Source organism: Dictyostelium purpureum (assembly GCF_000190715.1).
Source record: "Dictyostelium purpureum unplaced genomic scaffold DICPUscaffold_129, whole genome shotgun sequence".
In the NCBI taxonomy this organism is placed as follows: domain Eukaryota; phylum Evosea; class Eumycetozoa; order Dictyosteliales; family Dictyosteliaceae; genus Dictyostelium; species Dictyostelium purpureum.
The window spans coordinates 22,465-49,325 of NW_003519466.1; the positions used below are offsets into that span (position 1 = coordinate 22,465).

The following is a 26,861-nucleotide window of genomic DNA, read 5'->3' on the forward strand; positions in this document are numbered from 1 at the left end:
CTGAAGATTTGGATATAAATTGAATAGAATTGAAAGTAAGTATATTAAAGCTTTAATTTAGGGTGTTTGATATATATCCGAATTTGAACTGAGTAATCTTTTATTTTGGACAATTTAATTAGCTTATTTACTTGGAAATGATGATTTTTCATTAAAAAATTTTAAACTCGCGAGGCAGCCCAGATTTAAAATTTTCATCAATTGCCCAGATAGCTCAGTCGGTAGAGCGCAAGGCTTTTAACCTTGTGGTCGGGGGTTCGAGCCCCCCTTTGGGCGAAACTTTTAGTTTTTTGATATCTTCCTGGTGTTTTATATTTGTGTTGAAAATACCGTGCCCAACTTGTTGTAATGTATTCATATGCAGTGTGGTAAAACTCATTAAAGTATTAAACACATACCAAAACAAACACAATAAACAAACTTTTTACTGATTAATTTAAAGCATTTGCTTTTAATTATCTTCACTTTTAAAAAAAAAAAAAACAATAAACAAACTGATGACTTAATACATCATTAAGAATCATCTTCACTTAAAAAAAAAAAGAAATATTACAGATAATAAAATGACAATAAATGAAATTATCAAAAACAAATTACCAGGAATCATTACTTTTTTATATTTATTTATCAAAAACTAAAGTAGCTCCATCTATATTTATGTAATGTAGATGTAGATACTTTATTTTGATTAAAAGCGGGTTTGATTCATCAACTTGTTTTTAGAATCACATGAATTGACGTTATTGTGCCAAATCTTTTATGCAATTGGGAAAACACATTCCCAAAAATTAGAACATAAAGTAAACTTTTAAAATAAGGGTTGTTTAAATATTATATTAAATTTTATTTTTAAAGTTTTTAAAAGTTATTATTATATGAATAGCCATATGGTCTTTTAGCAATTCCTATTTTTTCGTTTTCATTGTCAAAATGGACATAATGATCTATTATAAAAATAAAAGAGTTAATATTTATATTTTTTATATTACAAAAAAAAATACATGCCTCTTAACCAAGTAAGCCCAATTATAGATTTCCCATATAGAGGTGATTTCTTTATACCCAAACAGTGATATTTAATTCCATTTACATAATTGGAAAAAATATAGTTTTTTGGTTCAATTTTCATTGATGCCCCTCCTTCCATTTCAATATTGATAATAGGAAAGGTATTAAAGTATTCATCGGGGAAATCAAAACACTTAAAAAATTATTATTAGATAAATTCAAAAATTTATAAATTCTATTATTTAAAAATACTTACATAACCATTAAAAAAATTATTTTCATGGCACATACCAGGGTTGCAGTCTCTTTGTAAAAATTTTGCAATTAAATTATAAGCAGGTTCATTAAGTGAAGTCATTGTTGCACCAGAATCTAATATAAAATCACCAAAATATTCTGGTGGAATTAACATATAGTTTGGAGAGTATCTATCATTAACAATAATGCTTTTAATGGGGACACCGTAATGAGAGTCATCTATTGTTAGCATTTCTGTAAAGGTTAAATTCTTATCAAAGTCACTTGGATCAGCATCTCCTAAAACCAACGTTCCTTGAAAGTTTTCATTAAATGACAAAGAAAAACTATTTGAAAGATTTAAATTCTCTAAAATTGATGCTGTTGGTGATTTTCTACAACCTCTACACTATATATTAAATTAATAAAAATATAAACTTTATTTTAAAATAAAATTGATAACTTACAGTTTTACCTAATCCCAAAACACCATTTCTAAGAGTGTGTCCTTGTGTAGTAACTATGATTCCGAATGTTGCCATAACATTCTCTGTGTAGTTATTGAAACTGAAAGTGTCCTGTACTAATAAATTTAAAATTTCAGTTCCTTGAACATAAGATTCTTGATATGAGCAAAAAAGTTCAATTCCAGCAAGTGTTTGAACATTGGTGCAACTATTACCCATTATACTGCATTCATCATTGCATTTCATAAAAGTTGCATATTTAGATGGTTGGTAATAAGGACGCTGTTGTTCACAATTTCTACAATATACAGATGGAACCACTAAATAATTTGAACCTGTATCTACTACAACTTGTTGTTTTATTCCTCCAACATTAACATCTATTAATAGTTGGATTATATCACCTTCCAATTTAATAGGAACATTTCTCTCTTAAATAGATTAAAAAAAAATATTAACCCCAATTTTTTTATTATTAAAAAAAAAAAATAGTTAATTACCTTTTGTAGAAACCATTCTTTTGTTTGATGCTAAATCATTAAAATTATTATTTATATGATTTGAAGCTTGTTTTGTGTATATTGGTAATTTTAAGGAATTTCTATTTGCATTTGCATATTCATTATTAAAAACAAAAATTAAAAATATTGATAATAATAAAATAGATTTCATATTTTAAGATATATTATTTAAAATATAAAAAAGAATAAAATTAATAAAATAAAAAAAAAAAAGATATATTTATATCTTTTTTTTTTTGTTCATTTTTTTTTCATTTTTATTTTTTTAAATAAATAATTTAAAAATATTTTTTGTTTCAATGAAATTACAAAGCTTTATTATTATTATTTTGTTTTAGTTATAGGTGTTTATATACCAGCGAAAGGTAAAATTAAAATTACCAAATTTATATAATTCTATTTAGGGTATTATTTATTTGTGTTAAAATATTACGAATATATTTATATAACTATAATATTAAAGTGGGGTTAAAAAAAATTTAAATTTATTTTTATATTTATTTATTTAAATTTAAAGAAATAATTTTTGTAACTTGTGTTTATGCTATAAATAATTTTAATTAAACACAATGCTAGCATCAATTCACAGAATTAATAATTTTGATTAATTAATACTAATATAATTATTTATATAATTTTTTCATTCGTTCAAAACATTAACACAAAAAAAATCAATTTAATAAAAGTTTAAAATATTATTAATATTTACAATAATTTTATAATGGAGACTTTCATGATCACAATTTACAATAAATAATAAAATTTATAAAAATATATAAAATAGTTATTATAATTGATATGTCACCCTTATATTCCTTAAAATTATAATTATTTTAAAAAAGATTTATTTATTTTTAAAATAAATCACGATCCAAGCTTTATTAAAGATAAAATTTAAAAAAAAAATTATTTATAGTTGTTTTTTTATTAAAGTTATTGATAATTTTATTTTGTGATATATAACAATTTCCCCGAATAAACGGTGGGTTATAGAGTGTTATTTTTTTTTTTATATTTTTTTATATTTTTTTTTTTTAATTATTTAAAGTATGAAAACATGTACACATAAGTGGGGGTTTAAGAGATTTAATAAATAAAAAAGTTTTGTTTATTTTTTTTTTTTTTTTTTTAATTATTTTTTAAATTTTTAGTTTTTTTTTTTATTTATTTTATATCATCAATTTTTACTTTAGCAAAACCAATTCTATCATTTTGGTTATCAAATGCAACATATTGATCTCTTAACCATGGTATACCAACAATAGATTTACCATAAGATGATGCTTGTTTGATACCAAAACAACGAAGATTTACCCCATTATGATTAGTATGGGTAATGTAGTTTTTGGCTTCAATATCAATAACAGCACCTCCATTCATTTCTATATGAATGGTTGGGAAAGTATTAAAATATTCATCTGGATAGTTGTAGCACTAAATAAAGTATATATTAATAATAAATAAAATTAATAATGATATTAAATCAAATACATACAGTTCCTTCAATAAAACTATTTTCATCACCACACATACCAGGTTTACAGAATTTTTGTAAATACTCTCTGATTTTTTTAAAAGCTAAAGGATTTAAATATGTTACAGTTGATCCTGAATCAATGGTGACTTGACCAAAATCTTTAGATTTTAATTCTAAATTATAAGGTGAATTGTTACCTTTCATTGTAAATCTACTAATTTGAACTGCATAATGATAATCATCATATGAAATCATAGGTGTGTATTTGATATCACTAAGGTAAATTGGATCTATATCACCTAAAATTAGAGAACCCTTGTAGTCTTGATCAAAAGATATCGAAAATATTCTAGGTAGATTCAAACTATCAAGTATTGTTTCAGTTGGTGATCTTCTGCATCCTTTACACTAATAACTAAATTAATCATCAGTCATATTTATAATACAATATATATAATAATTACCATTTTACCTAACCCTAACACACCATATTTCATTTCTTTTCCCTCTACATTAATTATTGCATTAAAGGTTGTATATAACTCATCAGTTTTATTAGTAAAACTAAATGTATCTGTTACAAATAAAGTAAAAATTTCAGTTCCTTGTAAATACTGTTCACGAAATCCACAAACATTTGAAATTCCAGACTCATTGGGAATATCAACACAAGTATTTCCTAAAAAACTACATTCTTCATTACACTCTATAAAATCTACAAATGGTGATGGTGCATAATATGGATTTTTTTGTTCACAATTATTACAGTATACTGATGGAACTACTAGTAATACTGAACCTGTATCAACTATAACCTTTTGGTTCACACCACCAACGCAAACATTTGTATAGAGTTGCGATACATCTCCATCCAGTTTAATAAATTTATTTCTACCTATTAAAATCAATTATTAATAAATACATAAATACTAATATTTATATATATTTAAATACCATTTTTTTTATTTATTTGTTTTTTATCTGTTTTTTCATTTAAATTGTTATATTTATAATTGTTAATTTTTTCACCATATATTGGAAGCTTTATAGAATTTGTTTTTCCATAGACACATTCGTTTCTGAAAGAAATCACTAATAATAATATTAAACATAATAGTAGCTTCATTGTATTTTATTTCCCAAATATATAAAATAATTTTAAGTTAAAAAAAAATCTATTTATATTTTTTATTTTCTATTTTTCCTTTTTCGGTATTTAAATTATAATTAAAATTTTTATAATATTGTATTTCTTGTTATAATACCCCTCAAAATTATCAAATTTTATTTCATTAAATATGAATTAGCATATTTATTTTTTTTTAATTCAAAAAATATTTAAAGGTATACAAAAAAGTGTGAAGGTATTAAAAAATCTAAAAAAACTGCTAATGAATGTTTTAATTACACGTGAGATTATTTGAAAAAAAAAGGATTTTGGAAATATGATTATTTTAATCAAATTTTATATTTTTATTTTTTTTATATTTTTTTATTTTTTTCTTTAGATTATTAATATAAAATAAATAAACGATAATAGAATTCTGTAGATAATAAATAATTTAATTAAAATTTTTAATTATTTGTTTTTTTATTTATTTGTTTTTTTTTTTATCTAATAATTTAAATTTATTATTGTAATCCGCATTCTACTGAAAAGCTTAAAGAATTTTTTAAATTTGAGGTATAAATCCAACGATAAGAAGAATTGGGTGGAATAGTTTGATTACTGGGTAAACTAATAATTGTTGTGGTTTGGTCTAAAACGCTACGGGTCATACCAATTGTATATTGAACATTATCCATTGTTGAGAGAATAAATTTATTGATGCTTGTTTGTGAATGATTTACGATGGTTGACTCCCATAGTATATATGATTTACCATTATTATCTATCCATTCAAATTCTTTTTTTTGTATGAAATCAAAAATGCAAACATTTTCTGACTGAATTGAATAACCTTCATTTGATTTTTTTGTTACTCTACTGAGTAAGGTGTTGTTGGTATTTTTGTAATATGGGACTATATTTCTTGGTAGCTTATATTTCAAATTTTTTTTATTACTTTTTAAACCGACATTACTGTAATTAACCGGAATGTTACTTTTTCTTTTTGTCTCTGGGTCATACTTTAATACAATTGGGTGAGATCTTGTATCATTTTGGTTTGGCCTTTTTGATAATAATTCTGAAGTTTTATTTCCGTTATTAAATATTTTTTCATTATCTAAAACTAAGCATTGATTTTGTTTATTATTGTCAATGTTGTTATAGTTATTATTTTTTTTATCTTCTAATAATTCATTGGAGTATTTTGGTTTATAAATTGTTGAATAGATTTTACCTTCTTTTTTATTAAACCATTCTCTTAATTTTCTTTGTTTTGGCTCTTGAAATTCAAGTCTTTTATGTTTATTATTACTATTTTTATTATTATTGTTGATATTGTTATTTATAATATGGTTATTATTGCTAATTTGATCTAGTTGTTCTTCATATTGATAGGTTTCTTTCTGTTGTTGAATTTCCTCTTCATTATTTTCTTGATTTGATTTTAATTCACTAAGTTTTTTAATTATTTTCTTTCTTGAATTTAAAATTTGCTTTGCTTGCTTCATTGAAAGATTGTCATTAATTAACATTCTATTATAATCATCAAGCTGTGATTGTAATTCTTCAACTAATAAATCATTGTCACTTATTTTAACTACATATTTCTTGTCGTTGAATCTTGGCTTTAACTCTTTAGAGTCGTCACCACCTTCATAACTTGAGGAGAATTCAATGTCATCTTCATCATCATCACCATCATTGTTATTTTGCTGTTCTCTTGTAAATTCGCTAAAATCAAACGAGTCACTTGATGAGTTAAATTGGTCAACTAGCTTTTTGGCAAATCCCATTCTATTATGTTCTGTATCAAATACTATATAATTATCTCTTAACCAAGATAACCCGATAATTGATTTTCCTTTTAATGGAGATGGTTTAATACCAAAGCAACGATATCTAATTCCATTAATATATGATGAGGTAATATAACTTTTTGGTTCTACTTCCATTGTTGCTCCACCTAGCATTTCTATATGGATAGTTGGGAATATATTAAAATAATTGGTTGGATAGTTATAACACTAAATATTAACAACAAGAGTATTAGTATAAATCTAAAATAAAACAACTATTAAACTACTTACATAACCTTCAAGCAAACTATTTTGACCACATAAACCTGGTTTACAATCTTTTTGAAGGAAGTTTTTAATTTTATAATATGCTCTTGTATCTATTAATGCTTCAGATGTACCCGAGTCAATAATTACCTCACCAAAATCTTTTGAGGTTAGTATCATTTTAGTTTCTGTAATTTTATCATAAATTCCGGCATTGCTTAACAAAACCCCATAATGAGACTCTTCAATTGTTAACATTGGTGTATAAGTAATAGAATTTGAAAACTGTGGATCAATATCACCCAAAAGCAAAGTTCCTTGATAATTAGCATCTAACCACATTGAAAAAATTCTTGAAATGTTTGTTTTTTCAAAAATAGTTTCAATTGGAGATTTTCTACAACCATCGCACTATAAAAAAATTTTATTAATATAACATAAGAGATGCCAATTCTTTATAATATACTACTTACAGTTTTACCTAACCCAATAATACCATGTTCTAATGAACGACCTTTATTTGAAACGATTGAGCCAAATGTAGCTAAAACGTCACCTGTATCATTTGTAAAACTAAAGGTATCTTGAACTAGAATTGTAATGATTTCTGTATTTTGAAGATAACGAACCTGATTTCCGCATACTTTAATTCCGTTTGATTTAAATTCTATACAGGAATTACCCATCTCTTTACACTCGCCAGAGTCGCAACCCATATATTCAATTTTTGATGATGGATGATAGTGTGGCAATGGTTGCTGACACGAGTTACAAAGTGTAGATGGCACAACTAATAATACAGAACCAGTGTCGACAATAACCTCTTGTGAAACACCACCAACATTAATACTAGTTAAAATTTGAACAATATCACCTTTCATTTTAATTGAATAGCTTTTTTCTAAATATAAAATATTAGTATTTGTTTTTTTTAAAAAAAATTATAATAAGGTAGATATTTACCTTTTTGATTATAAATAACATTTTTATTTGACTTTCCATCATATTTATTTATATTTCTGCCATATAAAGGCAAAAGAACTGAATTTTTTTTTGTAGATGAGATAGATGCTATTACATTATCATTAAATAATACAAATAATATTAAAATTAAGAACAAAAATTTTTTCATTCTAAATTAATATTGAAAACTATTTTTATTTTATTTATTATTATTACAAATATTATACAACTAAAATTACAATCTTTAATATATATTTTTATAAAAAAAAAATTATTACAAATTATGTTTTAAAAAAAGGTTTTTTATAAAAATTATGAAAATATTTTAATATTATTTTGTGGTGTGTTGTTTTTTAAAAAAAAAAAAGCTACCACACACACAATTTTAAAAAGAAATTGACACAATGAAATTTTAAAGAATAGTATATCTTAAAAAAATTATTTTATTCCCCCATAATCCCAATTTTTTTATTATTTTATTTTTTTTACTATATTTATAAAACCCACATTCAAACACAACACACTTTGACCAAAGGAAACATAAAAAAAAAAAAAAATGGAAGAAATACCAAATAATTAAACCCAACTACTATTTATATATACAATTTGTTTTAGTTTTGAATAAATTAAATGGTTAAATAAACAATGTGTGTGAATGTGGTCTATTATTATTTATATGTACAAGTTATTATAATAAATATTTAAGTAGTGATCCCAGTTTTATATATTCAATAGGTGAACATATCTATCGACTACATTTTTTAATTCCTCTGCCCTGATTGGTTTAGCTATATAATCGTCAAAACCTGAATAAAAAAAAACCAAAAAATAATATTGTTAATAATAAGGAAACAAAAATATTAATCATAAACTTTACATACCACTTGATAAACATTTTTCTTTGGCACCTTTGGTTACATTAGCAGTCTATTTTAAAAACAATTAATATTAATAAAAAATTTTAGTTTTTTAAAATAATAATTTTTACTTACAACTGTAACTATTGGTGTGTGTCTATGGCCACCTTCAATTTGCCTAATGATATTTGTTGCTTCGTAGCCATCCATTATTGGCATAAATAAATCCATTAAAATCAATCTAAATGGTATATTTGAAGATTTATAATGTTGAACAGCTTGAAGACCATCTGTAACCCATATGCATCTTTTATTAATAACCCCAAACTTCTCTAATAGCTTTAATAAAAATCCTGCATTCATATCGTTATCTTCAACAACCATTACATCTGGGCCAGTATGGTTTGAGCTATAATTATAATTTGGTGTGTATGAAACATTATTACTGATATTATTATTATTGTTATTATTATTGTTTGTAGGAGAGGTAGATCCATTTATAACATTAGTATTTATATTATTGGAACCAATAGTATTACTTGTAATATTATTATTTAATAGGTTGTAGCTATCTAATTTTGTCGAATTAAATGTTAATTGTGAAGTATTTCCATTTCTATATGTGTTTGATAACAATTGTTTTTTAATATGATCAATTTTATTAAGGGATGGTAATGATGATCTTTTCAATAGTCTACTGCCAACATAAATACCGCTAATACCCACACTATTACCACTAGTGTTTAGAGCTGAACCACTATTTGCACTGGTATTTGTACTGTTACTTGATGAACTTAATGTTGATGATGTATCGTCATCATCGTCATAATCTTCATCTGATAAATAATCAACATCAATATCTTGATGCAGTGGTCTTTTAAAATATGAAACACCATCAAACATTTTAAACTTTATATTCTTTTTAACTTTTTTATGTACATTATTATTACCATCATTATCCTCTGATAACATTTCGCTTGAACTATTTGCATTACCACTAATTGGTACAATTTTTGGTGACTCCTCCATTTGGATTGGTGGGGATGAAAATATTGGTGATCTACTATTTTCTGTATCACTGCTACTTGTATTGTTTGTATTACTACTATTATTATTGTTTATATTGTTTATATTACTATTTCCTTGATTATTATTATTATTATTATTAAATAAATAATTATTTTTAATACTATTACTATTGTTAAGATTATTATTATTAATATTACCATTGTTTATATTAATATTTATATTTATATTATTAATACCATTATTAAATTTAGAAGTAGTGGTGGTTATTGAATTACTATTTATTATACTATTATATATACTATTATTAGTTTCACCAATACTATTATTTAAATTTAACCCGATATTTATACTACTACCACTATTATTTAAATTATTATTATCATTTAGTAATAAAGATATATCTGAAAGCTTATTCGATATTAATAATGATGGTGATGGTGATGCCTGAGGTGTTAATGAATTGATTGTATTATTACTAAAATTACTTCCTGTACTGTTTGATAGAGGATTGAAACCATTATTATTAATATTGCCAGGTGTTGGTGGTGATGATGAATTATAAGATGATGTTGAGTTTGATAACGATGAAGCTGATGCTGATGCTGATGAAGGTAAATATGATTTTAAATCCAAATCCTCTAATAATTTTGGTGATTGAATAGAAAATTTTCTTTGTTGATTTGTTAATAATCTTTCATTATAACTTTTTGCTGGTTTAACTTCTTCGTTTTTGGGTGGTGTTGTATTGGCTGTAGCTATTGTGGATGTAGTTGTTTGTACTGTTGAAGTATTTAAACTATTATTGCTGTTGGTTGGTGATGCTGATGATAATTTTGTAACAATGTAATGATCATCATTCTTATTTTGTTCTGAATTAATTTGTTCAGTATTGAAATAACTGTGGATATTATTATTAACATTATTATTATTATTATTATTATTATTATTATTATTATTATTATTATTATTATTATTATTATTATTATTATTATTATTATTATTATTATTATTTAATAATGAATTATTATATGTTTGATTAGTTATTGGTGAACCTTGTTGTTTATGATATTGTTGATAATAATATGATTGAGGTGGAGATAAAGATGGATGAGTATATTTAGATTGTTGTAAATGTTGTTGTTTTTTGGGATATTGATAAAGTTCTGTTTGTTGTTGTAATTGTTGTTGTTCATTTTGAAATTGAGGTTGTTCAGGTGGTGAAGGGATTGTTATTTGTTGTTGCTGTTGTTCTTGCTGTTGTTCTTGCTGTTGTTCTTGTTGTTGGTCCCGTTTTTGTTCTTGTTTTTGCTTATATTGTTGACTAGTTATTGGTAATAGTTTATTATTTGGGAAAATTAAACTCAAAATTTGTTGAAATGATTCTGTGTTTCTGGGTGGAGCATCTGAAACACACCAAAAACTACCTTGTAATTTACTAGCTAATATTCTTTCTATTCTTCTTGTATGTATAATACCAGGTGATGGTGAATTTGTGCAAACAACAATACCATGAATTCTTTTTGATCTAGCCTCGATTGATAATTGAAACTGTGATAAACATTTTGTTAAAAAATCTATATCTGCACTCTCCAACTCTCCTGTTTGCGTTGGTAGTCCAATGTATCCCAATATAATCAAATTGTTTGCTGTATCACAATCTTGTAATCTTGTATTTTCAAATGCTCTTTCAAATTGTTTATCTAAGCTATCTATATTTTCTATTAATGCTGAACTATGGATAACTATTGTATTATTAATATCAAACTGTTTAAACAATTGATTAACATCTTGTAGAATTTTATTTTTATTGTCAATTAATATTGATACTATATGATTATTTGGACTATTATCTGTGGGTTTGTTTGTTGTTGTTGTTGTCGTGTTTATTGTTGTATCATTTATTGGAGATGAGTCGAATTGTAAACTCATGTCTTTTTAAAAAAAAAATATGAAAAAAAAATAATGATATTTTTTTTAATAGTTATTTGTTATTTATTTTGGAAAAAAAAATTATAATTAAATATTTATATTTTGGAAAAAAAATAAAAAAAATAAAAAAATTTTAAAAAAAAGGGTTAAAAATTAATAATTTTAATTTTATTTTTATTTTTTTTTTATTTATCTTGATATTAGAAATTATTATAAATATTTATTTTTATTTGTTTATTTAGGTAGTTGTATTTGTTGTGATTGAATTTTATATGGTTTTTTAAAATAAAAAAAAAATAAAAAAAAATAAAAAAATAAAAATATTTTTTTTTAATTTATTTTATTCTTTTCATTTTTCAATTCAAAATATTTTACCTTTTATAATTAAAAGTTGTCTCCAATGGGAAATTATTTTTTCTTTTTTTATATTTTTTAAAATTTTTTTTTTTTTTTTTTTTTAAAATTTAAATCTTTTCAAAAATGAAATTTAAAATACTTTAAATGTTACAATATCAAAAAAAAAAAGAAAAGAAAATGATTGTTTATTTTAATTAAATAATTTTATAAATATTAAACAAAAAATTATTGTGTGTGTTAGATAAAATCACAATTCAACACTATATTTCATTTTTAGTTTAATAAACAATTAATTATATATATTATAATTAATTTTTTTTTTTTTTTTTAATTTTTTTTTTTTAATTTTATTTTTAATTTTATTTTTTAAATTTTTTAAATTTTAATTTTAAAAGATATTAAATGGATAAAGAGGAATTAAAATTATCGGGTAAGTTATTTTTTGAATTTCTTTGAGTTTTCACCTATATTAAAATGAAATTTAAGTGAATATTTTCTTTTTATAGAATTTTGGATAATAATTATGCAAAGCTTCTTTTAAAATAATAATAAATGACAAAATACTTATTCATCCTTGACTCATATTAAAACTATTCGATTCAAAGATTTTTAAAAGAAAAAAACAATTAAATAATATAAAAATAATTAAATTAAAAAAAAAAACAATAAAAAAAAAAATGTATAAAAAGGTTTTTTTTTTTTTATTATTTTCATTAAATCATTCCAATCAAATAAATAAATTTAAATAAATTCAAATAAATTCAAATAAAATTAAATATAAATATAAAAATGGCCACAATTTTTGATATCTTATTAAACCAACATTTAAATGCAAATTGTAAACAATCCCAATGCCCAAAAAACAAAACAAAATCAATTAACTTTTTACCACCATTAGATGTTGCCGAAACCAATGATAGTATTACCATCGAAGTTGAGTTAGCCGGCGTTGATAAAAATGATATTGATATCGAAATTAAAGAATCAATTTTAGTAATCCAAGGTGAAAAGAAAAAGGCATCTTCAAATAGCACAACCTCCACTGTTTCAACAACCACTTCCTCTTTGCCATCTTCAAACATCTCAAATACAGAGTCCAATGATTTACCAACAATTGAAGAGTTTGAAGAAGGTGACCCTTCTATTAAAAAAACCGTTGCTTCCACTAATATCTCCTCTACCCCTGTTGCTACCGAAGAACCCAAATCAGAAACTAAAAAGAAGTATATCATCGAAAGAACATCCGGCCACTTTAAGAGATATATTGATTTAACTAAAATACTTTACACTTTAGATCTAAACTCAATATCTTCAAACTATACCAATGGTCTTTTAACAGTATCTATTAAAAAGAAACCAGACTACTCAAACACCATTAAAATCAATTTAGTTTAATTTTTGTAATTTGTATTTAAATAAAAATTGTATTCTTTAATGTAAAATTTTATATTTTTTTTTAAAAAAATTATGTCAAATTTTGATATCTTTGAGTTTTTTTTTTTTTTTTAATTTTTTTATAATATTATGTTTTTATTAAAACCAATGATTTAAATTAATTGTCAGACCTTCATGGAATTACCATTCGGAAAATCTGTAAAATTTTCCTTTGATACACCATTAACCAGGAAGATAAAATCACAAGGAAGATATACTCTTCCAAAAGATTGACCCTTGGGCGAGTTGAACGCCCGACCCCCCGCTTTCTGCTGTTTTCTCACATTGGAGACGAGTACAATAACCACTATGCTAAAGAGTCATTAATGAAAATATAATGTTGAATGCCGATACAAATAGAAAAAATCTTAGATTTAGAATTTTAATATAAAACTGATATTTGTTAAAAAAACCAAATTTTTTTTTTAAAAAATATTATTTATTTTCAATTAATTATTTTAGATTATTTTATTTATTTTGTTCATTTGATGATAGAAAATCTAAAGGAATTTGGGATTTGATAATTATATTTCTATTTGAAAGATAAGCAATTAATTTCCAAATTGAAGGTATTACGACTGTTGCTATAATAATTTTTAGAGTATCACCGACTAAAAATGGTACCAAACCAAATTTAATTGAACTAGACCAACCTATTTTACTTGCCAAAACTGGAATACCTACAATATAGATAACGACATTACCAATAATCATTGATAATAATGTTGATTTCCAATTAAAAAAATAAACCCTATCACTACCAAGTTCTGATGCATAACCAACAACAAATGCAGCGACGATGAACCCATATAGATAACCACTGGTACTTCCATTCATATATGCAACACCATGACCTTGATTTGTAAAGAATGGAGCACCAGCTAAACCGCATAACAAATAAAGAACTATAGTTGAGACACCCATCTTCCAACCCAATAGTGATGAGATTATGAAAATTCCTAGGGTTTGTAATGTGACCGGTACGTTTCTGGCATGTGGTAAATAAAATGAAATTTGAGCAAATGCTGCTATCAAAAGCATTGAAAAGCAAACACATAAAACCCTTGATACCCATTTTAACCATGGCTTGGATACATGTTCATTGATCATATGCTCGATAAAACAACTGTATCTATTACGACGAACTAAAATTCTTTCTTTGCTATTATTGATTAATGATTCATTTATTAAATCATCATCGTTTAATTGTTTGCCATTTGAATGTAATAAATAAAAATGGCCATCGTTACCAATCTCTCCATCATTTTCGTAAATAGTTGAAATTCTCTTTTTTACACTTGCAATTGTTTCATTTCTTTGATTTTGTTCAATGTTAATTCTACGACCTGATAAAGTTTCTATTTCAAAACTATTATGTATAATATTTAGTTCCATGCTATGTTTTAAATAAAAATGATTAATAAAAAAAAAAATTCGATTTTTTTTTAAATTTTAAAAAAAAATAATTTAAATTTGATTTTTTTCAATTTGGTTGTTATAATGGGAAAATATTGGTTTCCAAACAAATTAAATTAATAAATATTTAAAAAAAAATAAAAAAAGAATTTCAAAAAGAACCATCATGATCTTATTCCAAAAATATAAAATATGCATATTTTTTTATAGTTTTTTTTTTTTTTTACAAATAATCTTTTTCTTTTTTTTCTTTTTTTATTTTTTATTTTTTTATTTTTTTGTTACTTATTATTATTTTATTTTTTTTATTTTTTTATTTTTTTATTTTTTTTTTTTGTGTTTATAAAATTAATATCCTTATCCTTGCACAGAATAATGTAGATAATACCAACTGAATTTTTAAAAAAAAAATCTAAATTTTTGAATAAATAAAAAATACACAAATAAAATAAATGAATTTTAAAATGGACAATAAAAACCAATATCAATGAAAAAATTAAAATAAAAAAAAAATAAATCGATGATAAAGTTGTTTTAAATATGGTGTTATGAAAATATTAAACAAATAAATAGAAAAAAAAGTAAAAAAAAATTAAAACATGTCAAAAAAATTTAGATTTTTTTTTTTTTGAAATTAAAAAAAAAAAAGAAAAAAAAATAGGAAAAAAAAAAAAAAAAATTTTTAACAAATTTTTTTATTTTTTTTTTATTTACTTATTAAATAGAGATACATTTACACAAAAAGGTACATACCCACTACACACAATTATTTTTTTAAAAAAAAAAAAAAAAAAAAAAACAAAAAAAAAAATTGTTTTATTTTAAAAATTTAATAATAAAAAACACTGGATTATATATTTTTTTTTTATTTAAATAATAATAATAAATAGAATTGATAACTTTGTTTTTTTTTCTTTGTATATATAATTTATAATTAAATTTTTTTTTTTTTTTTTTTTGTATTATAATAAACACACACCAACACACACCAATTATTTATTTTTTGATAATATAATTAATAAAAACTTTTTTTTTTTTTAAATAAAAATAATAATAAAATAATATTTAAAGAATGTCACAATATCCAGGACAATACTCACAACCGGGTCAATATGGTGCTCCAACCGATTTAAATAAAGCATCACCACAACCAGGTCAATATGGACAAGCTCCAGGTCAATATGGCAGTTATCAATCACAACCAGGTCAATATGGTTCACAAAATCCAGGTCAATACCCACCACAACAACAATATGGTCAACAACAACAACAACAACAACAATACAGCCAATATAATCAACAACAATCATATAGTCAATATGGTGGACAATTACCACCACAACAATTTGCAGCTCCACCAACACAACAATATCCACCACAACAATACCCACCACAACAATATCCAGGTATGAATAGTGGTGCCTATTCATCCTATGGCCAATATCAAACATCAAGCTATGCAGCTGGAGGTTATCCACCACAACCATATGGTGCCTATCCAACCCCAACACCACCAGTTGCCTATGGTGCTTATGGTGTTCAACCAGTTGCCGTTGGTGTAACCCCAGTCGCTGTTGGTATTACTACAGTTGCTGATGTACCATATACCCTTCACATCAAAGGTTCAAGATTAGATAGAAAAGATGTTTTCTCAAAATCAGATCCATTCGTTACAATCTCTGTTCCAAGAAATCCATTATATGTTGGCAAAAAGAGCGTTAGCTACAGTGGTAAAGCTAAAGGTGGTAGTACTGCTCAATGGGCTGTTGTTCACAGAACTGAAACTATCAGAGATAATCAAAATCCAGTTTGGCAACCATTCACCATTGGTCTCCACACTCTTTGTGGTGGTAATTTAGAAAGACCAATTAAAATTGAATGTTGGGATTACGATAATGGTGGTGCTCATGATCTCATTGGTAAAAGTGTTACTTCACTCCGTGAAATGCAAGTTATGAAAGAAATTCGTTTAGTTAATAAAAAGAGAATTGGTATTGGTAAAACCGCTGGTACAATTGAAGTAAGTCATTAAAAAACATTATTATATACAATACTATTTAAAAAATATACTAATTGATTAAATTTTTTTCTTCTTTTTCTTTAGGTTCTCAAATGTAGTCCATAAAAATAATTTAATATTATAAAAAATAAAAAATAAAAACTGTTATTTTAATTAAATAATAAACAATAACAAAAACAATCATTACATCCATACACACATATATAGATTATATATAGAATAAAATAATATAAAACATAAAATAAACTAATGTAAAATTCTTTTATAAATATTCTTTTTTATTATTTTTATTTAAATTAAATCCATTCTTCCAGCCTGTACTAAATCTTTAATTGGTCTATATTTTACAAAATAAATTGATGTCTTTTTAAAATCGATGGTATCTCTGTGGATATTTGTAAAAATATATTAGTAATGGGTGTATTTATTTTCTTTTATAAAAATAACTTACTCGTCGATTAAATATTCACCTAAATTTTCCTTTGGTTTACAAAAAACCCATGTATTTAATTGTGGTTCTAAATAGTGATCTGGACTCATTGTTGAATGATCTTTATGAAGAGATGATAGTATTGTTTTTTTAAAATATTCGTCCATATATGATTTATACCTATATATTTATATAATTTTACATCGATTAATAATATAAATTAATATTTATTTTAATAGATTGATAAATATTATTATTATTCAAATCTGCTGTTGAGTATTTAATAATGTACCTTTCAGTATATTTTAATTCGTGTTGTGATAATAATTCAGTGTTTGATTGACTTTCTTTTAAAACTGATGTGTAAAACTGATCAATTTTTTTAATCCTTAATCTTAAATAACATTTTACTATATATTTTAATCTTTCAATTTCCATTTCGTAAATATCTGCAGTGAACTGATGACTCTTATTTTGAATACCCTCTGTACATAATGCTTCTTTTTCTTCTATTTTTTCCATAACATTGCTGATGATTTCATTTTGATAATCTAATAGATTTGGTGCAAATTTTTCATTTATCCATATAGTTTTTAATTTATTTAATAGATTATTTTCATCGTTATCTAGTTGAGTATTATATTCATTATCCATCATTATTTATTTGATTATTATTAATATTATTATTATTTATATCAAATAAAAAAAATAATTTTGAAAATGAAAAAATAATTTTTAAAAAAATTAAAAAAAAAAAAAAAAAAAAAATTAGAGAGGGAATATTTAACCAGATAATAACACAGAAAATAAAAATAGAAATTACATTTTTTTTTTTGATTAAAATACAAATTTTTATATACAGTTTTGTTTTTGTTTTTTATTGAGGAAAAATAGTATAGGTTATTACTATTGAATGGCTTTAATAATGAGAAAAAATGGGTTTTTTAAGTTAATATTCAAAAAGGCCCCTTTTTATATTTTTTTTTCCCTATTTAAAACCCCTCCCTTTAACCTCCAATACCTTACCCAAATAAAAAAAAAAAAAAAACAGCCCCCGGAAACCTTATTTTAATAATAATTTTTTTTTTTTTTTTTTTTTTTTTTTTTTTTTTTTTTTTGATTTTTTTTTTTTTTAATTTATCGATTATTCTTTTTGTCCAATTCGGATTAAAGGTATTTATATTATTGTCTATATTATTTATATTATTATTTATTATTATATTATTATTATTATTATTATTGTTACAAATTATTTTATGAATTACAATTTTAAACCCAAATTGCAACTACACCCATAAAAGCAAAACCTAAAAATAATAAAATTGATTTAATTAAAACATCTTCGCTATCATGACCCAATTCTTTTGGAATGACTTCTACAACGGCAACATAAAGAAAAGTACCACTTGCAATACCTTGTAAAATTGATGGTGCTAATGATTCAGCAACTTCGCTACTAACAACCATACCAATAACTGATCCAAGGGGGGAAGTTAATGAAAATATTAAAATCAATAAAAATAATTTTAAAAATGATCTAAATAAAATAAAAAAAATTAATTAATATTATTAAAAAAAAATGCTGGATATGGATGAATTAAAACACTAAAATATACATACGGTTTTTCATCTGCTGAAGTAATTGTGCTAACGCCTAATGCAAAGGAAGCTAAAATTTTGTGAGCAAAAATTGCAATTAAAATATCGATGACGTGTCCTTCAGATGATTGAATACCCATTGCTAGACCTTCAAACAAAGAGTGAATTGAAAGTGCGATAACTAAAAGGAATGGTAATAATAGATTTCTAGCTTTTTTTGATGCAGTAATTTTGTCTTCTTTTGAGATTACTGGTTTGTTGTTGATAGTTTCAGGGACTATTGAGACTGAATTGTTATCCTCGTAGTGGTGATGGTGACTCTTTTTTAAACTATTTTTTCTATTTACATTTTCTGTTGACCCATTGCCCCTAGTTTTAGAATCAGGAATGAAGGAAAATACTTCTTCCTCTTCATAATCTATAATAATTTCATCTTCTTCTTGTTGTGGTGATGGTTCCTGTGGAAATCTATAGCTTAAACTTTTGTTGTGTGATTTTGGTTGTCTGCCATTATTAATAATTTGTGCTGGTTGGATCTGTGCTGGTAATACAGTGTTGCCACCTTTATCTATAAAATCACCATTAACACCATCATAATTTTGATTAATATCATTTGATCCTAAAAGCTTTTGTCTCTCATCTGGCTCAATTGCTATAACTCTGTGATTTTGATCAATATTATTTACTAAAATACTATTACTATTATTATTATTATTATTATTATTACTATGGTTATCAATGCTGATGTTGTTATTGATATATGAATGGTGGTGTTGCTCATCTTGAATATTAACACCGTGCTTTTCCTTTTCATGTGCATGGTGACTACTATGGCCGTGACCATGTAATTCATTAAATATTGTGCTATTCATAAACATTGCGTTTATAAACAACTCTAAAAATAAGGTGAATAAGAACCCACCACATAAACAAAGTGCGCTATAATATAAAATTGAAATTAGTAAAAAGAAAATAAAATAAATAAAAACTACTATTACTACTTACGCTAATGGATATTCGAATTTTTTAATATAAGGCTGCATTTCTTCATCGGCAGTTGCAAAAAGATGTAACATACCTGCCCCAAAGAAAACACCTCCACCAAATGCATTACTCCATGATAAATATCTTGCGCTATTCTTTAAGTTTTTCATCCAATATGGTGCTATACCTCCAAGTAATGACATTACAAACAATACCGTTGTCGATATAATTTTTAATTGTAGAACTGATATCATTTTTTTATTTTATTTATATTGCTATTATTATTATTATTATTATTATGTATATACTATATTTTTATTTATTATTATTATTTTATGTAAAATCGGTAAATATGTCGTTATTTTTTTTTTTTTTTTTTTTAAATATTATTGCTATTATGCTGCTTTTTTTAATGTTATTATTATTGAGTTTTGAGTGGGATTATTTACTATAAAGAACTTCCTTTTTCACTAAAGGAATTCTTTATTAAATACAATATATGTTGGTTCCCACACAAAAAATAAACAAAAATATAAAATTCTTATTTTTTATTTTCTATTTTTTTAAAAAAAAAAAAAAATTAAATTAAAAATAAAAAAAAATAAAAATAAAAATTTAAACTATTATTTTTAAGTTATTAAAAATAATAAATAATAAATTTAACTTTATTATATTATTGTTTTATATAAATTATTATTATTATTATTTTTATTATTATTATTATTTATATCTTATTCTTTTTTATTCTTTTTTATTATTATCGAACTAATTGTAGTAAATAAGCAATAAATAAAATAAAATTATTATTACCTTATTAAATTTTTTTAATTATAACACTATTTATTTTATAATAAAAAATAGATAATATAAATTTATTAAATCTTATTACTTTTTTTAATATCTGTATGTATGTGTGTGAATGTGGTTTATTTAAATTTTGGCTTTATTTTTTATTTATTTATTTATTTATTTCGTGTGTATGTGTAAGCGTGGAATACTATGAATTAAAATTAAAGTTTTTTGTTTATATATAGTGTGTGTTTGATTTTTAAAATTATTTTTTAAAAAGCGAACCACCAATAACTAAATTTAATTATCAATTTTATAATAGATTTAAAAAAATAATGATTTGATTACTGATAATTGATTATTGATGTCGAAATATATATATTATTAATATTATTTTATTGATCAATAAAATATATCAAATTTTATTAAAAAACGGTTTTTTTTCAAGTATCGAAAAAAATAACTAAAGTAATAATTTAATATTTATTAATTAATATTTGAAGAAAATAAAAAAAAAAAAAAAAAAAAAAAAAAAAGTAAAAAGAATTTTTTTTATAAAAAAAAAAGAATTTGAAAAAAAAAATAAAATAAAAAAATAATGTTAAAAAAAAAAGAAATATAAACAGAGTTATAATAGTTTTTTTATTTTATAACAGGATTTGAAAATTTATTACACTTCGTTCCACTCCGCAACCAAAAGACAGTTTAATATTTTTCGAAAAATTTTTTTTTAAAAAATATATAAAATTAAAAAAAATAAAAAACTTTTTTTTTGGTCCAATCTCTGTAAAAAGATATCTCTGGACCACCAGAAAATAAAAAAAAAAAATAAAAAAAAAAATTTTGATAAAAAAAAAAAAAAATCTGTTTAGCTTTCACAAAATGAATAAAAAAATAAAATGAGAAAGATTTTAAATTTAAAATTTTTTTTAATTGAATATATTTTTAAAAATTACATAATATTGCATTGAGGATTTTGATTATTTTGTATTGATACACTGTCATTTTTATCGATAATTTCATTAAAATGGTATCTTAAAAAATGATGGGATTCAAAGAGATTAAAATGGTACAATTGATGGTTGAATATTGGTGGAATTGCTTCAAGAGGAATTTGGTTTAATTTTAAAAAGTGGTTTAAAATGGTGACTCTTCCAGAATTGACAAGACCATTGAATAGTTTTGTTGATATTTCAAAATTACCTTCACTAACACCATTACTTAAGGATTCTAATGGTGGTAATAGATCCAATTTTAATAGCTCTTGATAGCATTTTAAATTACCAGTGGTTAAAAGTTTGTTGATCATCAGTTCGAAATTTGATAGGCTTTTGAAATTATTTTTATAATATTCGTTGCTGAGCATGTATTGAATGGTTTGAGTGTCACCTTTTGAGAATGGGCAAAGTGACGAGGAATTGCCAACTATAATTTCATCAAAGGAAAGAATCAAATCATTTTTGTTGATGTTATCTTCGTTGAGTTGATTGCTGCATATGGTTTCAATTAAATAGTTGGTTACTTGATAATTTCCTTTATTATAAGATGCCTTTAATAATAGTGTCATGTCGAATTGATTATTGAAAGAGTTGAAATCTTGAATTAGGGTTTTAATAGTTTGAGTACTGGAAAATTTTGCAAGCGATTTTATAATATATTGATGGAATGTTGGTACGAATGAGGGTTGGTATTGTTTTATTTGGTTTAGTATTTTAAAAAATTGAATCATATCATTTTTTAGTAACACTTGTTCATAATCTGATAGCTGATTGTTGCAGAAAATGAAATCGTTATCATTTTTTTTGTGTTGTGATATATTTGAATTTGGAGTTTCCATATATATTTTTAAACTTTCATTTGGAGGGCCATTAACTAGTAAATGATAATTTTCATTTAAAAATTGTTGTAATTCTTTAAGGTGGTTAGTATCCTTATTCGTGGTTTCGATTCTACGGTGATTGATAGGTATATTGGCTGGTCTTGTGTGCTCCCCATGTTGTTGAATTAATTGATTAAATGTATGAAATGCTTCTCTGATGGCATTCATTGGGTAAAGTTGAATAATTGAAAGCAAAGCATATGTTTTAAATGGATTGGTGTTATTTGTTTGTAATAGTATTGGGTCAGTGAAAAAAGAACCAATGAATTCATTTAAATTTAGGGGCTTATTATGAGGGTTGCTAGGGATTAAAAAAAATTCTATTATTGGAAAACCTGGCTCGAAAAATGGTAATATGGGATCTTCTAATACTTGTTTTAACAACTCGATATCAAACATTTTTATGGCATATGGTATTAAAAATCTTGAAGGACCATTTGTGACCAATGGGTATAGTTTGGTGAGATCTCTTGATTTTTTATGGTCAAATAAATAATGGGTAAACACTCTAGTTTTAGTTGACGAGTCAAATTGATTGCCAGAAAACAAATGTTTGGCCAACAAATCCATATAAAAGATGTCAATTAGTTCATCTTTCGAAAGAGTTCTTTCATAGAGGCCTGCTGGTACTTCCCAAGTTGGATTCTTTTTGTAAAAAATCTCCATTTCTAACTGAATAGTTTCTGGATCGACAAGGGCATTTTGAAGTTCTAAAATAGAGATGGGGTTATAGTCTAAGATATATTTCTTTTCAAAGAGTTCTCTCTTGAAATCTTCATTTTTAATATTCCTTTTAACATCAACCCATGGTATACATAGAGAACTATGGATATTGCTTCTAATTTTAAAATTGCAGTACTCTTGTAAAAATGGGATGGTTTTATCTGGACAGCGAAGATGGTTATTACCGTAAAAACAATTATAGATTGCTATATCTTGGTCATACTCTTGACTGATGTTATCATAGACATATTTGATGGCTTCTAATGACCCTGAACGAATGGCTGTATCTAGAATAGTGCCTGGTATATATTCATATCTTGAACCTTCAGATAATTCTTTATCGACCAACTCTAATTGCCACATTAAATGTTCATCGATTAAAAATCTATAAGCATTAACCAAGCATTCAATTTCTGATTTCTTTTTAATTAATACCAATTTCATTAGTTGAGCATCACCGCAATTCCTTAAAAATTTCTTTACTGATTTCTCTGTAAATACCAAATATTCGTCATTTTCAATCATTATCTTTAAAATTCTCCATAACTTTCTTTTAACTAAAAATCCTAATGTTCTAATTTCTCCAATCTTTTTTCTATTACCAATATACATTAAATTATCATTCTTTAATAATTCTTCATAATTTAATATTTCAATTGATTTAAATATTTGATTTTGAAGATATTGATTTCTCCAAATTTTTAAAAACGTATCACTATTATTATTATCCATATTATTATTATTATTATTATTATTATTATTATTATTATTATTATCTGACATTGCTATAATTTATTATTTATGTTTTGGAAAAAAAAAAAAAAAAATTATTTTATATTTTTTTTTAAACTCAAATATTTAATAAATAAAAAAATTATTCGGTGATTATCTGGTATTTAGTATTAATTAAAACTACGTTGGAAATTCCATTATTAAACAGCAATGCATTTACACAGCATTCATATATTTGTTGGGAAAAAATAATTATAATTTTTAAAAAAAAAAAATTAAAAAAAATTAAAAAAAAATCAAAAAAAAATCAATTATTAAAATAATTTTTATTTAATTAAATAAAATTGCAAAATATGATTATATTTTTATTGATTTAATAATTTGCTTTATTTTGATTTTTTTTGATTTTAATTGATCATTTGTTTTTTAAATAATTGATTAATTTTTAACAATAGGGAACATCTCCAATTTAAACTATTGCGGTTTTTATTAAAAAATATTTTACTTGTTTTTAAAAGAAGTCTGATAATATTTGTGGGGAACATTGATCTTCAAAATATTTTGAAACACAGGTATAGCTCTTCTTTAATTGTATACAGCAGTATTTATGTGGGCAAGAGTCATCAGAGCAAATGTGGTTTTCTGGTCTGAAGTGGGTGGTAATGCCGGTGGATGTTATGGTTTCGGAGCCAGTAGTGGTAGCTGATGTGGTGGTGGCTGATGTGGTTGTAACGGATATTGTGGATGTAATGGTTGGTAAATCGGTGGTGACAACTTCAGATGTGACATCCTCGGTGGTGCCAGGATTTACTGTACAGATACATTCACCAGCGTTACAGAATGATTCTTCACAATTTGGTAAAAATATAGAACAGTCAACTGGAATAGCAATACATTGATTATCAATACACGAACGTGGAAGACATTCATCTGTGGTTACACAAGTTGTAGAGTTACAATAGCAGTTTGGTATAGGGTTACCAATACAACCTAATTGTTCATCACATACGTTTTCGATACAAACATCTTCGCCACTGCAGTCAATATCAACCATTTGACAGCCTTGGCCTTCGATACATTTTGGTGTGGTGCACATGGTTGGGTCACCGTTACATTGTCTTGGTCCTGATATGCAATTTCCGCATATTGGTGTTTTGGTTACACACGATAGTGGGTCATCGATACATGGAGCAGTAATGTTATCTCCGTTACATACACCATTGGCATCTATCCAACTACAGAAAAGATTTGCCTGTGAAAGCAAGTTAAGTGGAGATCCATCTGGGAAATTATCTGTAGATCTTAGACAGGTATAGACATCTATTGGGTAAACAGTTGTACCATCAAAATTGAGGGTTGGAATGGATTTGTACTCGAAATTAACACTAGCGCCGAAACCTTGTGTATCGCCACCACTATCGAAAACCAAACTATTATTGAAATATACCCAGAGTTCGCTATATGCTGAGAAACGGAAGACATCAATATCAGGATCAGTAGCAACTGTTGACAAATGAAGTTCGAAGCAATAGTATTGATTGAATGGATCTCTTGCATATTCTGGAAAATCAACTGGGTTGCCAAAACCAATACCGGCAGTTGGGGCAAATGGCCCAGCATCACCAATTTGAACTTCATCATCCCATGCATCAAGAGTTAGCGGGAAAGTAAGTAGATAATTGGTACATTTGGCATCAGAATCAAACCATTGATTAAACGATTCTTCATTATGTACCAAAACAGTTCCATCAGGAGCAAGGAATGGGTTTTCGCCACAGCAATACTGTGGTCTTTTATTTTCTCCTAAAGTGGGGGCCATAATGCCTGGAACAACACCTCCCATATTTAAAGGGATACCAAAATCTGGTGATCTATCGGGTTTAAAATTTCTTAACACAACATTCATCTCTAAAGGTCTTAATCTACCATCATCAACAGGTGGTTGTCCTATAATATTAAATTAAATTAAAAAATATATAATTTTGTAAAAAAAAAAAAAAAAAAAAAAAGAAAAAGAAATTAATAATTACTCAAACATTATTTATAAATAAATATTTTATAATAAAAAATAGAGATTCTTTTATTTATTCTTTTTTTTTATTATTTAATTTATTTTTTATTAATTTATTAATTTATTATATTTTATTTTAAAATATTTTTTTAGATTATCTTTATTGTGATCTATTTTTTATTTTAGAATTAAATCCATTTAATTAGCTAATATTTATAAATACCTTTAGAAAAAAGATAGTTTGAAAATATAATTATTAAAGTTAATAGTATTTTCATTTTATTATATACCATCCTCTTTCCAGGTGGGGAATGGAAAAAAATAAAATAAATTTTTTTTTTTTTTTTTTTTTTTTTTTTTTTTTTTCAAATAGTATAAATTACAATGTATTATATTTTTTTTTTTTTTTTTTTTTTTTAATTTATTAATTTAGTAATATTTTTACAAAGTAATAAATCAAAATATTATAATATTATGTGTTTTTTTCATATTAATTACCCCAAACACTCTTAATAGTTCACACAGTGTGTGAGTAAAAAAAAAAAAAGATAAAACAACTATGGGGTACTACTCATTCCCGCTGCAATTTTATTTTTTTTTTAAAAAATAATCACACAATTTCATTTAAAAAAATATCATAATTATTTTTTTAATATTTAAATTTTTTATATTAAAATATGTTGTATTATAATTATTTTCAAAAATATATTTTTTGTGAAATCGTGATTAATTTTTTTAAAAAAAAGATGATTAATGATGATAATTTTAAAATAAATATCAATTAATATGGTGACTTTCTGACCTAAATATGCGGTTTTTTAAAAA

General features: G+C 24.1%; 11 protein-coding genes across 11 annotated transcripts; 2 read left to right on the forward strand and 9 right to left on the reverse strand.

The window, feature by feature from the left end:
- Nucleotides 1–858: 858 nt before the first annotated feature.
- On the reverse strand, nucleotides 859–2,384 carry DICPUDRAFT_79102 (uncharacterized protein; the record flags this gene model as incomplete). Its single annotated transcript, XM_003288258.1, has 5 exons — nucleotides 859–944; nucleotides 1,063–1,201; nucleotides 1,265–1,654; nucleotides 1,713–2,143; nucleotides 2,213–2,384. The coding sequence occupies 5 exons, from the start codon at nucleotides 2,382–2,384 to the stop codon at nucleotides 859–861; spliced, it is 1,218 nt and encodes a 405-aa protein (XP_003288306.1).
- Nucleotides 2,385–3,397: 1,013 nt separating this feature from the next.
- On the reverse strand, nucleotides 3,398–4,836 carry DICPUDRAFT_152519 (uncharacterized protein; the record flags this gene model as incomplete). The annotated part of the gene is made up of 4 exons (XM_003288259.1): nucleotides 3,398–3,667; nucleotides 3,729–4,118; nucleotides 4,175–4,605; nucleotides 4,665–4,836. 4 exons carry the CDS (start codon nucleotides 4,834–4,836, stop codon nucleotides 3,398–3,400), a joined length of 1,263 nt encoding a protein of 420 aa, XP_003288307.1.
- A 506-nt stretch (nucleotides 4,837–5,342) lies between these two features.
- Nucleotides 5,343–7,765, reverse strand: DICPUDRAFT_152520 (uncharacterized protein; the record flags this gene model as incomplete). The annotated part of the gene is made up of 3 exons (XM_003288260.1): nucleotides 5,343–6,845; nucleotides 6,909–7,295; nucleotides 7,358–7,765. 3 exons carry the CDS (start codon nucleotides 7,763–7,765, stop codon nucleotides 5,343–5,345), a joined length of 2,298 nt encoding a protein of 765 aa, XP_003288308.1.
- A 522-nt stretch (nucleotides 7,766–8,287) lies between these two features.
- On the reverse strand, nucleotides 8,288–11,662 carry DICPUDRAFT_97979 (uncharacterized protein; the record flags this gene model as incomplete). The annotated part of the gene is made up of 3 exons (XM_003288261.1): nucleotides 8,288–8,653; nucleotides 8,729–8,774; nucleotides 8,840–11,662. The coding sequence occupies 3 exons, from the start codon at nucleotides 11,660–11,662 to the stop codon at nucleotides 8,568–8,570; spliced, it is 2,955 nt and encodes a 984-aa protein (XP_003288309.1). The 3' UTR covers nucleotides 8,288–8,567.
- Nucleotides 11,663–12,808: 1,146 nt separating this feature from the next.
- DICPUDRAFT_33846 (uncharacterized protein) lies at nucleotides 12,809–13,414 on the forward strand (the record flags this gene model as incomplete). Its single annotated transcript, XM_003288248.1, has 1 exon — nucleotides 12,809–13,414. The coding sequence occupies one exon, from the start codon at nucleotides 12,809–12,811 to the stop codon at nucleotides 13,412–13,414; it is 606 nt and encodes a 201-aa protein (XP_003288296.1).
- Nucleotides 13,415–13,921: 507 nt separating this feature from the next.
- On the reverse strand, nucleotides 13,922–14,848 carry DICPUDRAFT_79107 (uncharacterized protein; the record flags this gene model as incomplete). The annotated part of the gene is made up of 1 exon (XM_003288262.1): nucleotides 13,922–14,848. One exon carries the CDS (start codon nucleotides 14,846–14,848, stop codon nucleotides 13,922–13,924), a length of 927 nt encoding a protein of 308 aa, XP_003288310.1.
- Nucleotides 14,849–15,485: 637 nt separating this feature from the next.
- DICPUDRAFT_72456 (uncharacterized protein) lies at nucleotides 15,486–17,155 on the forward strand. The gene is made up of 3 exons (XM_003288249.1): nucleotides 15,486–15,614; nucleotides 15,941–16,889; nucleotides 16,974–17,155. The coding sequence occupies exons 2-3, from the start codon at nucleotides 16,278–16,280 to the stop codon at nucleotides 16,992–16,994; spliced, it is 633 nt and encodes a 210-aa protein (XP_003288297.1). The 5' UTR covers nucleotides 15,486–15,614; nucleotides 15,941–16,277; the 3' UTR covers nucleotides 16,995–17,155.
- A 25-nt stretch (nucleotides 17,156–17,180) lies between these two features.
- Nucleotides 17,181–17,976, reverse strand: DICPUDRAFT_79109 (uncharacterized protein; the record flags this gene model as incomplete). The annotated part of the gene is made up of 3 exons (XM_003288263.1): nucleotides 17,181–17,274; nucleotides 17,341–17,499; nucleotides 17,612–17,976. The coding sequence occupies 3 exons, from the start codon at nucleotides 17,974–17,976 to the stop codon at nucleotides 17,181–17,183; spliced, it is 618 nt and encodes a 205-aa protein (XP_003288311.1).
- A 612-nt stretch (nucleotides 17,977–18,588) lies between these two features.
- Nucleotides 18,589–20,156, reverse strand: DICPUDRAFT_152527 (uncharacterized protein; the record flags this gene model as incomplete). Its single annotated transcript, XM_003288264.1, has 3 exons — nucleotides 18,589–18,856; nucleotides 18,940–19,857; nucleotides 19,924–20,156. 3 exons carry the CDS (start codon nucleotides 20,154–20,156, stop codon nucleotides 18,589–18,591), a joined length of 1,419 nt encoding a protein of 472 aa, XP_003288312.1.
- Nucleotides 20,157–21,643: 1,487 nt separating this feature from the next.
- DICPUDRAFT_79111 (uncharacterized protein) lies at nucleotides 21,644–24,076 on the reverse strand (the record flags this gene model as incomplete). The annotated part of the gene is made up of 1 exon (XM_003288265.1): nucleotides 21,644–24,076. One exon carries the CDS (start codon nucleotides 24,074–24,076, stop codon nucleotides 21,644–21,646), a length of 2,433 nt encoding a protein of 810 aa, XP_003288313.1.
- Nucleotides 24,077–24,322: 246 nt separating this feature from the next.
- On the reverse strand, nucleotides 24,323–26,326 carry DICPUDRAFT_55327 (uncharacterized protein). The gene is made up of 2 exons (XM_003288266.1): nucleotides 26,260–26,326; nucleotides 24,323–25,972 (listed from the first exon to the last, which is right to left on the reverse strand). The coding sequence occupies exons 1-2, from the start codon at nucleotides 26,312–26,314 to the stop codon at nucleotides 24,537–24,539; spliced, it is 1,491 nt and encodes a 496-aa protein (XP_003288314.1). The 5' UTR covers nucleotides 26,315–26,326; the 3' UTR covers nucleotides 24,323–24,536.
- Between the last annotated feature and the right edge of the window lie 535 nt (nucleotides 26,327–26,861).